Source organism: Oncorhynchus tshawytscha, linkage group LG12 (assembly GCF_018296145.1).
Source record: "Oncorhynchus tshawytscha isolate Ot180627B linkage group LG12, Otsh_v2.0, whole genome shotgun sequence".
NCBI classification, from domain to species: domain Eukaryota; kingdom Metazoa; phylum Chordata; class Actinopteri; order Salmoniformes; family Salmonidae; genus Oncorhynchus; species Oncorhynchus tshawytscha.
In genome coordinates this window covers 107501-122906 of record NC_056440.1, presented here as the reverse complement: position 1 = coordinate 122906, position 15406 = coordinate 107501, and the positions used below count along the sequence as shown (strand labels likewise).

The following is a 15406-nucleotide window of genomic DNA, read 5'->3' as shown; positions in this document are numbered from 1 at the left end:
TGCTGTTGGGTTCTGTATGGTGTTACTGGTGTGTTAGGTGCTGTATGGTGTTATTGGTGTGTTGGGTTCTGTATGGTGTTATTGGTGCTGTTGGGTTCTGTATGGTGTTATTGGTGTGTTGGGTTCTGTATGGTGCTGTTGGGTTCTGCATGGTGTTATTGGTGTGTTACGTGCTGTATGATGTTATTGGTACTGTATGGTGCTATTGGAGTGTTGGGTTCTGTGTGGTGTTATTGGTGCTGTTGGGTGCTATATGGTGTTATTGGTGCTATTGGGTGCTGTATGGTGCTGTTGGGTTCTGCATGGTGTTATTGGTGTGTTACGTGCTGTATGGTGTTATTGGTACTGTATGGTGCTATTGGAGTGTTGGGTTCTGTATGGTGTTATTGGTGCTGATGGGTGCTATATGGTGTTATTGGTGCTATTGGGTGCTGTATGGTGTTATTGGTGCTATTGGGTGCTGTATGGTGCTGTTGGGTTCTGCATGGTGTTATTGGTGTGTGGGTTCTGTATGGTGTTATTGGTACTGTATGGTGTTATTGGTGTGTTGGGTTCTGTATGGTGTTATTGGTGCTGTTGGGTTCTGTATGGTGCTGTTGGGTTCTGCATGGTGTTATTGGTGTGTTACGTGCTGTATGGTGTTATTGGTACTGTATGGTGCTATTGGAGTGTTGGGTTCTGTATGGTGTTATTGGTGCTGTATGGTGTTATTGGTGCTGTTGGGTTCTGTATGGTGTTATTGGTGTGTTGGGTTCTGTATGGTGTTATCGGTGCTGTTGGGTTCTGTATGGTGCTGTTGGGTTCTGCATGGTGTTATTGGTGTGTGGGTTCTGTATGGTGTTATTGGTACTCTATGGTGCTATTGGAGTGTTTGGTTCTGTACGGTGTTATTGGTGCTGTTGGGTTCTTTACTTTGTTATTGGTGTATGGTGTTATTGGTGTGTTGGGTTCTGTATGGTGCTATTGGTGCTGTTGGGTTCTGTATAGTGCTATTGGTGCTGTTGGGTTCTGTATGGTGTTATTGTTGTGTTGGTGCTGTATGGTGTTATTGGTGCTGTTGGGTTTTGTATTGGGTTATTGGTGCTGTTGGGTTCTGTATGGTGTTATTGGTGCTGTTGAGTTCTGTATGGTGTTATTGGTGCTGTTGGGTTCTGTATGGTGTTATTGGTGCTGTTGGGTTCTGTATGTTGTTACTGGTGTGTTAGGTGCTGTATGGTGTTATTGGTGTGTTGGGTTCTGTATGGTGTTATTGGTGCTGTTGGGTTCTGTATGGTGTTATTGGTGTGTTGGGTTCTGTATGGTGTTATTGGTGCTGTTGGGTTCTGTATGGTGCTGTTGGGTTCTGTATGGTGTTATTGGTGTGTTACGTGCTGTATGATGTTATTGGTTCTGTATGGTGCTTTTGGAGTGTTGTTGGGTTCTGTATGGTGTTATTGGTGCTGATGGGTGCTGTATGGTGTTATTGGTGCTATTGGGTGCTGTATGGTGCTGTTGGGTTCTGCATGGTGTTATTGGTGTGTGGGTTCTGTATGGTGTTATTGGTACTGTATGGTGCTATTGGAGTGTTGGGTTCTGTATGGTGTTATTGGTGCTGTTGGGTTCTGTATGGTGTTATTGGTGTGTTGGGTTCTGTATGGTGTTATTGGTGTGTTGGGTTCTGTATGGTGCTGTTGGGTTCTGTATGGTGTTATTGGTACTGTATGGTGCTATTGGAGTGTTTGGTTCTGTACGGTGTTATTGGTGTGTTGGGTTCTGTATGGTGTTATTGGTGCTGTTGGGTTCTGTATGGTGTCATTGGTGCTGTTGGGTTCTGTATGGTGTTATTGGTGTGTTAGGTGCTGTATGGTGTTATTGGTGCTGTTGGGTTTTGTATTGGGTTATTGGTGCTGTTGGGATCTGTATGGTGTTATTGGTGCTGTTGGGTTCTGTATGGTGTTATTGGTGCTGTTGGGTTCTGTATGGTGTTATTGGTGCTGTTGAGTTCTGTATGGTGTTATTGGTGTGTTGGGTTCTGTATGGTGTTATTGGTGCTGTTGGGTTCTGTATGGTGTTATTGGTGCTGTTGGGTTCTGTATGGTGTCATTGGTGCTGTTGGGTTCTGTATGGTGTTATTAGTGTGTTAGGTGCTGTATGGTGTTATTGGTGCTGTTGGGTTTTGTATTGGGTTATTGGTGCTGTTGGGATCTGTATTGGGTTATTGGTGCTGTTGGGTTCTGTATGGTGTTATTGGTGCTGTTGGGTTCTGTTTGGTGTCATTGGTGCTGTTGGGTTCTTTATGGTGTTATTGGTGCTGTTGGGTTCTGTATGGTGCTGTTGGGTTCTGCATGGTGCTATTGGTGTGTGGGTTCTGTATGGTGTTATTGGTACTGTATGGTGCTATTGGACTGTTGGGTTCTGTATGGTGTTATTGGTGCTGATGGGTGCTGTATTGTGTTATTGGTGCTGTTGGGTGCTGTATGGTGTTATTGGTGTGTTGGGTTCTGTATGGTGTTATTGGTGCTGTTGGCTTCTGTATGGCGTTATTGGTGTGTTAGGTGCTGTATGGTGTTATTGGTGCTGTTGGGTTCTGTTATCGGTCAGAGATAGAGGTGTAATGGGTTTGCACTCAAAAGGATGTCGCATAAATCTCATTTATTGAGACAAAAAGATGCCGCATTACATTTTTTAAAATATTTTCACTGCATCAGGTATGGGATGCGGCCATAGCAACATAGAACAAGCAACACGTAGCACGCAGACAGAGGAACATAACAAGCAACACGTAGCATGCAGACAGAGAAACATTTAACAAGCAACACGTATCATGCAGACATAGAAACATAATACAAGCAACACGTAGCATGCAGACAGAGAAACATATAACAAGCAACACGTAGCACGCAGACAGAAGAACATAACAAGCAACACGTAGCATGCAAACAGAGAAACAACTAACAAGCAACACGTAGCTTGCAGACAGAGATACAACTAACAAGCAACACGTAGCATGCAGACAGAGAAACATAATACAAGCAACACGTATCATGCAGACATAGAAAGTAGCATGCAGACAGAGAAATAATACAAGCAACACGTAGCATGCAGACAGAAGAACATAACAAGCAACACGTAGCATGCAGACAGAGAAACAACTAACAAGCAACACGTAGCTTGCAGACAGAGATACAACTAACAAGCAACACGTAGCTTGCAGACAGAGATACAACTAACAAGCAACACGTAGCATGCAGACAGAGAAACATAATACAAGCAACACGTATCATGCAGACATAGAAAGTAGCATGCAGACAGAGAAATAATACAAGCAACACGTAGCATGCAGACAGAGAAATAATACAAGCAACACGTAGCATGCAGACAGAGAAATAATACAAGCAACACGTAGCATGCAGACAGAGAAACATAATACAAGCAACACGTAGCATGCAGACAGAGAAACATAATACAAGCAACACGTAGCATGCAGACAGAGAAATAATACAAGCAACACGTAGCATGCAGACAGAGAAATAATACAAGCAACACGTAGCATGCAGACAGAGAAATAATACAAGCAACACGTAGCATGCAGACAGAGAAATAATACAAGCAACACGTAGCATGCAGACAGAGAAATAATACAAGCAACACGTAGCATGCAGACAGAGAAATAATACAAGCAACACGTAGCATGCAGACAGAGAAATAATACAAGCAACACGTAGCATGCAGACAGAGAAATAATACAAGCAACACGTAGCATGCAGACAGAGAAAGTAGCATGCAGACAGAGAAATAATACAAGCAACACGTAGCATGCAGACAGAGAAATAATACAAGCAACACGTATCATGCAGACATAGAAACATATAACAAGCAACACGTAGCACGCAGACAGAGAAATAATACAAGCAACACGTAGCATGCAGACAGAGAAATAATACAAGCAACACGTATCATGCAGACATAGAAACATATAACAAGCAACACGTAGCACGCAGACAGAGAAATAATACAAGCAACACGTAGCATGCAGACAGAGAAATAATACAAGCAACACGTAGCATGCAGACATAGAAACATATAACAAGCAACACGTAGCACGCAGACAGAGAAATAATACAAGCAACACGTAGCATGCAGACAGAGAAATAATACAAGCAACACGTAGCATGCAGACAGAGAAATAATACAAGCAACACGTAGCACGCAGACAGAGAAATATCACAAAAAGCAACAAAACTAAATACATAAAAGCAAAAGTGTTTCCACACCTCACCAGCTACAGACAACATGGAAAACAGCAATACACAGCTAGGGATTATGTTCACAAGTCTGATTGGTCTTTAGCCATGTCTTTATGTTCACAAGTCTGATTGGTCTTTAGCCATGTCTTTATGTTCACAAGTCTGATTGGTCTTTAGCCATGTCTTTATGTTCACAAGTCTGATTGGTCTTTAGCCATGTCTTTATGTTCACAAGTTTGATTGGTCTTTAGCCATGTCTTTATGTTCACAAGTCTGATTGGTCTTTAGCCATGTCTTCATTTTATTTATTTTACCTTTATTTATACAGGTTTTTCTCATTGAGATAACATCTCTTTTCCAAGAGACCTGGTCCAATAGCAGCAGGGGGAACAATGTTTCAGACAAACAACTTGCAGACACTAACACAACATTAAACAAAACTATAAACACACATACAGTACAACAAAAACCTTTTACTTTAAAAACACGAAAGTCTTGACTAAAAACAGCTGGCCTAAAAACAATTACACTCGTCTATGATATATACATCAATCAAGTGTTTAAACTCCATCAACGAAACTAGATCATCAAATGTTAAAATGTTCAGGAGAGAATTCCAGGACCATGGAGCTAAGTAATTAAAACTATGTTTTTTGTGAAGGTGTGATGGGTGACGCAGTTTTGTGTGTCTGATGGCAATGTGTTCCAGACATGGGAAGCTCTCGCAGAGAAAGCAGATTGACTAAAGTTGCTTTTCCTTAAGGGAACTATACAGTCACCTCTCATGGCAGACATTGTGGATCAGCTGCCATGACTTTGGGTTTTCTGTTTAACTAAAGTACTGAGTGGCGGGGGAGCCAGGCCATTTAGGATCTTGAATACAAGACATGCGTCGGTGTATTGCACAACATTTTTCCAACTCAGGAGCTCATGCTTTCTGAGGATGTAACAGTGATGATTACTGTTGGGCTTCCTATCAAGCACTTTGAGAGCCTGTTTGTACAGACTGAATGTGTTATAATGTTGTACAGCAATCTCGGCCCAATGTACTGACGTGACCTACTTGTTGTGTGTGTACTGACGTGACCTACTTGTTGTGTGTGTGTACTGACACGTGACCTACTTGTTGTGTGTGTACTGACATGTGACCTACTTGTTGTGTGTGTACTGACACGTGACCTACTTGTTGTGTGTGTGTACTGACACATGACCTACTTGTTGTGTGTATGTACTGACATGTGACCTACTTGTTGTGTGTGTATACTGACACGTGACCTACTTGTGTGTATGTACTGACATGTGGCCTACTTGTTGTGTGTGTGTACTGACACGTGACCTACTTGTTGTGTGTGTACTGACACGTGACCTACTTGTTGTGTGTGTACTGACACGTGACCTACTTGTTGTGTGTGTACTGACACGTGACCTACTTGTTGTGTGTGTACTGACACGTGGCCTACTTGTTGTGTGTGTGTACTGACACGTGACCTACTTGTTGTGTGTATGTACTGACACGTGCCCTACTTGTTGTGTGTATGTACTGACACGTGGCCTACTTGTTGTGTGTGTGTACTGACACGTGACCTACTTGTTGTGTGTGTGTACTGACACGTGACCTACTTGTTGTGTGTGTGTACTGACACGTGGCCTACTTGTTGTGTGTGTGTACTGACACGTGACCTACTTGTTGTGTGTGTGTACTGACACGTGACCTACTTGTTGTGTGTGTGTACTGACATGTGACCTACTTGTTGTGTGTGTGTGTACTGACACGTGACCTACTTGTTGTGTGTGTGTGTACTGACACGTGACCTACTTGTTGTGTGTGTGTACTGACACGTGACCTACTTGTTGTGTGTGTGTGTACTGACACGTGACCTACTTGTTGTGTGTGTGTACTGACACGTGACCTACTTGTTGTGTGTGTGTGTGTACTGACATGTGACCTACTTGTTGTGTGTGTGTGTGTACTGACATGTGACCTACTTGTTGTGTGTGTGTGTGTACTGACATGTGACCTACTTGTTGTGTGTGTGTGTGTACTGACATGTATGTTTAACTGATAGATGCACACACACACTTCATGTTCATGTTTTTAAATGGAAGTATTTTGTCTGTAATGTATTTTTCAATATATGTGTTGGACCCCAGTAAGACTAGCTGTCTCCTAATGGGGATCCTAATAAAATATAAAATGCATTCAGCTAAACACATACATTTTTTAAAATAGTTTTTTTTATTTCACCTTTATTATTTCACCTTTTAATTTTATTTCACCTTTATATTAACCAGGTAGGCCAGTTGAGAACAAGTTCTCATTTACAACTGCTAGCTGGCCAAGATAAAGCAAAGCAGTGCGACACAAACAACAACACAGAGTTACACATGGAATAAACAAACGTACAGTCAATAACACAATACAAAAAAACGATCTCTATACAGTGTGTGCAAATGGCGTGAGGAGGTAAGGCAATAAATAGGCCATAGTAGCGAAGTAATTACAATTTAGCAAATTAACACTTGAGTGATAGATGAGCAGATGATGATGTGCAAGTAGTGATACTAGTGTGCAAAAGAGCAAAAAAGGAAATAAAAACATTATGGGGATGAGGTAGGTAGATAATGATATGCCATACTGCAGCTGGCTGACTGGCTTCCTGAACATCTCCTGTCTATCGTTCCATTGGAACTCCAACCCAGTAAACCACAGACAGCGTTTTAAAATGTATTCTTCTTCTTCTTTCAGTTTCGCACGTTTGACCCATGTAAGCAGCTGTGGTGCAGTCACCCTGACAACCCATACTTCTGCAAGACCAAAAAAGGCCCTCCTCTGGATGGTACTGAGTGTGCTCCTGGGAAGGTGAGAACTCCTCCTAAACTATGCATGACTACGTAACCATTAGCTCAGCTTGTTGTTGTGTCTGTCTGACTGTCCTCTGTCTCCTCTATAGTGGTGCTATAAAGGTCACTGCATGTGGAAGAATGTCAACCAGGTGACGCAGGATGGCTCCTGGGGCACTTGGACGAAATATGGTTCCTGTTCCCGCTCCTGTGGGACCGGGGTTCGCTTCAGAACTCGCCAGTGCAACAACCCAGTGTAAGACCCGGAACACGTTCCCCCAAGCTCCTAACCCCTCCCATAGCACCACACTCCTCCTAACCCCTCCCATAGCACCACACTCCTCCTAACCCCTCCCATAGCACCACACTCCTCCTAACCCCTCCCATAGCACCACACTCCTCCTAACCCCTCCCATAGCACCACACTCCTCCTAACCCCTCCCATAGCACCACACTCCTCTTAACCCCTCCCATAGCACCACACTCCTCCTAACCCCTCCCATAGCACCACACTCCTCCTAACCCCTCCCATAGCACCACACTCCTCCTATCCCCTCCCATAGCACCAAACTCGCCCTAATTACTGACTGGAGCAGCAGGTAGCCTAGTGGTTAGAACAATGCAGTTAACACACTGTTCCTAGGCTGTCATTGAAAATAATAATTTGTTCTTAACTGACTTGCCTTGTTAAATAAAGGTAAAATAAAAATGCAATTACTAACTCTAACCCTTCCCATAGCACAATAGAGATGGCAGCTTCGCTTCTAGTCCTTAGGAAACTGTGCAGTATTTTTTTGTTTTTTGTTTTATTTCTTACATTGTTAGCCCAGAAAACTTTAAGTGTTGTTACATACAGCCAGGGAGAACTATTGGATATCAGCGAGACGTCAATTTACCAGCACTACGACCAGGAATACGACTTTCCCAAAGCAGATCCTTAGTCTGCACCTCCCAGGGCATTTGAACTGATTCCAGAGGCCAACCAGAAACAACGCCGCCGGAGGAGAGGAAGCCGGATCGGTCTTCTAGTGAGGCTTCGGATGCGCGCACACTACTTACAGCTAATGTCCAGTCCCTAGATAACAAAGTCGACAAAATTGCTTTCCGAAGAGATTTCCAGGATTGTAACATACTCTGTTTCATGGAGACATGGCTAGCTGGGGACATGCTGTCGGAGTCCGTACAGCCAACAGGATTTTCAGTCTCTCTGGTAAGAAAAAGGACGGTGTGTGTGTTTCATGATTAACAACTCATGGTATAATTGTAACAACATACCAGAACTCAAGTCCTTTTGTTCACCTGACCTAGAATTACTCACAATGAAATGCTGACCGTATTATCTCCCAAGAGAACTCTGCTCGGTAATCGTCACAGCCATGAAAATCCCCCCGCATGCTGATATCAAGACAGCCATCAAGGAACTTCACTGGACTTTATGCAAACTGGAAACCATATATCCTGAGGCTGCATTTATTGTAGCTGGGGATTTTAACAAAGCTAATCTGAGAACAAGATGGCGATTCCAACATGGCGTAGCAGTCGGAAATGTGTTTGTCTTGTCACATGTTAATAGTCTGTAAATAGTCTGTTTTTCATTTTTTTCGTATATATTTTAATCTCACTTTCCATCTAGGAACTAAATATACTTTCCTGCAACCCGCCTCACCCAATGTGGTATGGATCTGCTATTTTTTTATACCTCATAACTGGAACCTCTAGCCAGCAAACTAGCTACTAGTCATTGTTAGGCGCTACTAGCAGTCTTCACCTTTAGCTCGGACAATTACCTGCCAGTATGTACAGCGCAATATCAACCCAGAGCTAATCAGAGTGCTTTTCTATACCACATCACCGGATTCCTGCCGCAATCTCTGGACCATTACACCGGATCATCGCAGCTAGCTAGCTGTAACTGAGTGGCTATTGTGGGATAACACCTCTTGTTCCAAAGCAAGCACCAATTAGCCTTGAGCTAGCCTCGAGCTAGGCCCATCTCCCGGCCAGCCGACAGAGTATACCAGCTATTTCTTGGGCTACAATACCTCTTTTGCCATTTGGCCTGGACCCTTTATTGTCGACACGGAACTCCGCCAATCCATCACAACTGGTCTGCCGACGTAATCGTCCGATGTGGTTTCAACAGGCTTTTCCGTTGCGATGTCGCTGAAGACCCATCTGCTAGCCCCGGCCCGCTAGCTTTCTGAACGCCGTGTCTCTCACTCGCCTAGCGTAGTAGCGAATACCGAATGGCTCCCTGACTCACCTATTACTGCTCATTGGACCCTATGATCACTCAGCCATACAGCTGATGCCTTCTGGTCTGTTCATTAATACTGTATCTCATTTTGTTTCTCTGTCATCCCCAGCCTCGAACTCAGGTCCTGTGTACCTAACTGACCCTCTCTATTCATCACCATTTACCCATTGTTGTCTTAGCTCTCCCGACCAATTTCCATCCCCAACTACAACATTTTCCGTCAAGATAGAACGTGTTGGAGGCATTTACAAAATAGCCTCCAACACATACTCAATCAATTGGATGCAGTATGTCACAGTGCCATCCGTTTTGTCACCAAAACCCCATATATTACCCACCACTGCGACCTGTACGCTCTCGTTGGCTGGCCCTCGCTTCATACCTGTCGCCAAGCCCACTGGCTCCAAGTCATCTACAAGTCTCTGCTAGGTAAAGTCCCGCCTTATCTCAGCTCGCTGGTCACCATAGCAGCACCCACCTGTAGCATGCGCTCCAGCAGGTATATCTCACTGGTCACACCCAAAGCCAATTCTTCCTTTGGTCGCCTTTCCTTCCAGTTCTCTGCTGCCAATGACTGGAACGAACTGCAAAAATCACTGAAACTGGGGACTCATATCTCCCTCACTAGCAATAAGCACCAGCTGTCAGAGCAGCTCACAGATCACTGCACCTGTACATAGCCCATCTGTAAACAGCCCATCCAACTCTCTGATCCCCATACTGTGTTTATTTATTTATTTATCTTGCTACTTTGCACCCCAGTATCTCTAATTGCACATTCATCTTCTGCACTTCTACCATTCCAGTGTTTATTTGATATATTGTAATTACTTTGCCACTATGGCCTATTTATTGCCTCACCTCCCTTATCCTACCTCATTTGCTCACACTGTATATATACTTTTCTTCTGTATTATTGACTGTCAGTTTGTTTATTCCATGTGTAACTCTGTGTTGTATGGGTCGAACTGCTTTTCTTTTTCTTGGCTAGGTCGCAGTTGTAAATGAGAACTTGTTCTCAATTGTCCTCAAAGGTGAATTTAAAAAAATGCCCAGGCATGTTAGAGTTATTTGTAAACTATCTAGCACATGTTAGCTAGGTAGGTAGGTAAGTAGGTAAGCTAGGTAGGTACGTTTTAGCACATTTTAGCTGGTTAGCCTATCTAAATCTTGTAAATATAATGGCCAGATTATGTGCCCAGGGGCCTCAACCCCTAGGAAGCCGCCATTGATTTTGTGGAGTCACCCAGGTATCATATGAACACACATAAGACATGGCAATACAATTGGATTTGATTTAACCTGGCAAAATGTGTTGAATTGCAGGAAAATAGCTTTAAAACTTCAAAATGTTCTCTCGGCCCATGGCAAAATGTGTAGAAGCGGTGTGAACAGTTTGGGGTCGGCACGGGCCGTGCGGTGGGTTTTTTGTTGATAAATGACAATATCCATCCGGACCTTTTACCACACACAAACAGGACATTTGTGTGACTGAACTTTCTCAAATAGTATTTGAGTACCCCTGCACTACCTGATAGTAGATATGTTTGTGTAATTTAGAAAATGTATAATGTTGATAGTGCATGTTTCTCCCCTCTCCTCAGCCCCTCTAATGGCGGTGGGGACTGTCCCGGGGTGAATTATGAGTACCAGCTGTGTAACACCGAGGACTGCCCCAAACACTTTGAGGACTTCAGGGCCCAGCAGTGCCAGCTACGCAACTCCCACTTTGAGTTCCAGAACACCAAACACCACTGGCTGCCCTATGAGCACCCTGACTGTGAGTAGTCTATTCACTGTTAGAAAAAAGCATTGCAAAAGGGTTCTTCAGCTATCCTTATAGGAGAACACTTTTTTGGTTCCAAGTATAACTTTTTTTTTTGCCAGCCATGGAGCACCACTGTGCCTCAACGTGCCCTATTAGCCAGCCACGGAGCACCACTGTGCCTCAACGTGCCCTATTGGCCAGCCACGGAGCACCACTGTGCCTCAACGTGCCCTATTGGCCAGCCACGGAGCACCACTGTGCCTTAACGTGCCCTATTGGCCAGCCACGGAGCACCACTGTGCCTTAACGTGCCCTATTAGCCAGCCACGGAGCACCACTGTGCCTTAACGTGCCCTATTGGCCAGCCACGGAGCACCACTCTGCCTCAAAGTGCCCTATTAGCCAGCCACGGCGCACCACTGTGTCTCAACATGCTTTTTATTTTGTTTTATTTGTACTTAACCTTTATTTAACTTGATTTAGATTGCATCAAATCAAATTTGATTGGTTACATACACATATTTAGCAGATGTTATGACAGGTGTATTGAAATGCTTGTGTTCCTAGCTCCAAAAGTGGAGTAGTATCTAACAATTCACAACAATACACACATCTAAACGTAAAATAATAGAATTAAGAAATTTAGCAATGTCGGAGTGGCATTGACTAAAATACAGTAGAATAGTATACAGTATATACATATGAGATGATTAAAGTGGCCAGTGATTCTATGTCTATGTAAATATGGCAGCAGCCTTAAAGGTGCATTGTTGAGTAACCGGGTTGTAGCCGGCTCGTAATGGCTGTTTAACATTCTGATAGCCTTGAGATAAAAGGTGTTTTTATTTTTTTTAAAGCTCTCAATAGTGCATCTGTAAAAGTTTGAGCGTTTTAGTTGCCAAGTCAGCTGTACTGTGTTTCAGCCAATAAGAGGTGCCACCTGTACTGCCAGTCGAAGGAGACTGCTGACGTGGCGTACATGAAGCAGCTGGTGCATGATGGGACACGCTGCTCCTACAAAGACCCCTACAGCATCTGTGTCAGAGGAGAGTGTGTGGTGAGTAACCTAACTCTAACCTAATGTTACCTAACCTAATCTTAACCTAACCCAACTATATCAGGGGAGAATGTTAGGTGAGTAACCTAGCCTTAACCTAACCCAAACCTAACCCTACAGCATCTGTCAGGGGAGTGCCTTGAGTTGACTACCCCTCTGTGTTACTATTATTAGTATTATTCTTTTTAATTTAACCTTTATTTAACTAGGCAAGTCAGTTAAGAACAAATTCTTATTTACAATGACGGCCTACCTCGGCCAAACCCGAAACGACGCCGGGCCAGTTGTGCGCCACCCTATGGGACTCCCAATCACGGCCGGATGTGATGCAGCCTGGATTTGAATCAGGGACTGCACTGAGATGCAGTGCCTTAAACCGCTGCACCCCTCTGGAGCCCCCCAAACATATTGTGTTAGGGGAGAGTGTGGTGATATTCTGGACAAACATTGACAGTGAATGTTCTGAAATATGAATGCTCAAGAAGGTTACAGGTAAAAAGTAGCAGAGTATCAGATTAATGTTGAAGATAAAATCATGTATTTGAAGTGAAAGAACCAGCTTAATGTCTCTCCTTCAGAATTAGTCTGCATCTTTACTGAATGTCATGTTTTGCCACTAGCTAATCAAGGGTTTAAACTACAGCTTCAAGCTTGTTACAAATATCACTCCTGATTTCCCAAAAACAGACTTGACGGGTCTTGCTTTTGTGTGTGGTTCTGTCTTCCAGAAAGTTGGCTGCGACAAAGAGATTGGTTCCAACAAGGTGGAGGATAAGTGTGGAGTGTGTGGTGGGGACAATTCTCACTGTCGTACCATCAAGGGAACCTTCACCCGCACACCCAAGAAAGCTGGTAGGGGACACATAACACTGCAACACACATCCACATCAGTCCATCACCTAGCAACAATCCTCTTACTGTGTCCATCACCTAGCAACTGTCTTCTCACTGTGTCCATCACCTAGCAACAGTCCTCTCACTGTGTCCATCACCTAGCAACAGTCCTCTCACTGTGTCCATCACCTAGCAACAGTCCTCTCACTGTGTCCATCACCTAGCAACAGTCCTCTCACTGTGTCCATCACCTAGCAACAGTCCTCTCACTGTGTCCATCACCTAGCAACAGTCATTTCACTGTGTCCATCACCTAGCAACAGTCCTCTCACTGTGTCCATCACCTAGCAACAGTCCTCTCACTGTGTCAAGCACTCCGTCCACATTTTGTGTTTCATATAAATATAATTGTATTTGTCGCATGCCGAATACAACAGGTGTAGATCTTACCGTGAAATGCTTACTTAATAGCCCTTTCCCAACAATGTTGAGTTGTTTAAAAGTAAGTAAGAAAAATGTGCTAAATAAACTGAAGGGAAAATAGTAACACAACACAATAAAATAACAACAAGGCTATATACGGGGGGTACCTATATATAGCTGATGATAGTATTGATGGTGGTGTTGGTTATGATGATATTGATGAACGTGATGGTGGTGATGATGGTATGGATGATTGTGATGTTGATAGTGATGATGGTATTGTTGATAGTGATGATGGTGATATTGATAGTGTTGATGTTGATAGTGATGGTATTGATGATAGTGATGATGGTATGGGTGATAGTGATGATGGTATGGAAGATGGAGGTGATGTTGATGGTGATATTGATAGTGTTGATGTTGATAGTGATGATGGTATTGATGATAGTGATGATGGTATGGAAGATGGAGGTGATGTTGATAGTGATGATGGTATGGATGATAGTGATGATGGTATTGATGATAGTGATGATGGTATTGATGATATTGATGATAGTGATGATAGTGATGATAGTGATGATAGTATTGATGATGGTATTGATGATAGTGATGATGGTATTGATGATAGTGATGATAGTGATGATGGTATTGATGATGGTATTGATGATAGTGATGATGGTATTGATGATAGTGATGATGGTATTGATGATAGTGATGATGGTATTGATGATAGTGATGATGGTATTGATGATAGTGATGATGGTATGGATGATAGTGATGATAGTGATGATGGTATTGATGATAGTGATGATGGTATGGATGATAGTTATGATGGTATGGATGATAGTATTGATGATAGTGATGATGGTATTGATGATAGTGATGATGGTATTGATGATAGTGATGATGGTATTGATGATAGTGATGGTGTATGGATGATAGTGATGATGGTATGGATGATAGTATGGATGATGGAGGTGATGTTGATAGTGATGGTGGTATGGATGACGGAGGTGATGTTGATAGGGATGCCGGTATTGATGAAGGTATTGATGACGGTATTGATGAAGGTATTGATGACGGTATTGATGAAGGTATTGATGAAGGTATTGATGATGGTATTGATGATGGTATTGATGATGGTATTGATGGTGATGCTGGTGAGACATACTGCAGGGCTTTCTTTCAACACTTCACTAACACATCAAGTTCCTGATGAACTGCTGGTTAGTAGAATGAGGTTTGTTTGAGCAGGGCAGGAACAAAACCCAGCATGAGTGTTGCCCCCCCTTCCTGCTCTTTGTTAACCCTTTCCTCTGTCTGTCTGTTGTCACTAAACCCCTCACCGTTCTTTCCCGTCTGTCTGTTGTCACTAAACCCCTCACCGTTCTTTCCCCTGTCTGTCTGTTGTCACTAAACCCCTCACCGTTCTTTCCCTGTCTGTCTGTTGTCACTAAACCCCTCACCGTTCTTTCCCCTGTCTGTCTGGTCACTAAACCCCTCACCGTTCTTTCCCCTGTCTGTCTGTCTGTCTGTCTGTCTGTCTGTCTGTCTGTCTGTCTGTCTGTCTGTCTGTCTGTCTGTCTGTTGTCACAAAACCCAGCCTTTCTTTCCTCTGTCTGTCTGTTGTCACTAAACCCCACCTTCTTTCCTCTGTCTGTCTGTTGTCACTAAACCCTCACCCTTCTTTCCTCTGTCTGTCTGTTGTCACTAAACCCCTCACCCTTCTTTCCTCTGTCTGTTGTCACTAAACCCCTCACCTTTCTTTCCTCTGTCTGTCTGTTGTCACTAAACCCCTCACCTTTCTTTCCTCTGTCTGTTGTCACTAAACCCCTCACCTTTCTTTCCTCTGTCTGTCTGTTGTCACTAAACCCCTCACCCTTCTTTCCTCTGTCTGTTGTCACTAAACCCCTCACCTTTCTTTCCTCTGTCTGTCTGTTGTCACTAAACCCCTCACCCTTCTTTCCTCTGTCTGTTGTCACTAAACCCCTCACCCTTCT

At 43.4% G+C, this 15406-nt stretch overlaps 1 protein-coding gene across 1 annotated transcript in view; it reads left to right on the top strand.

Moving 5' to 3' along the window:
- adamts3 (ADAM metallopeptidase with thrombospondin type 1 motif, 3) overlaps nt 1–15406 on the top strand; it is a 146390-nt gene that overhangs the window by 77220 nt on the left and 53764 nt on the right. The window contains exons 11-15 of the mRNA XM_042331164.1: nt 6973–7086; nt 7178–7323; nt 10929–11104; nt 12016–12149; nt 12878–13001. Coding sequence (XP_042187098.1) covers nt 6973–7086; nt 7178–7323; nt 10929–11104; nt 12016–12149; nt 12878–13001 — 694 coding nt within the window. The remainder of the gene's footprint in view (nt 1–6972; nt 7087–7177; nt 7324–10928; nt 11105–12015; nt 12150–12877; nt 13002–15406) is intronic.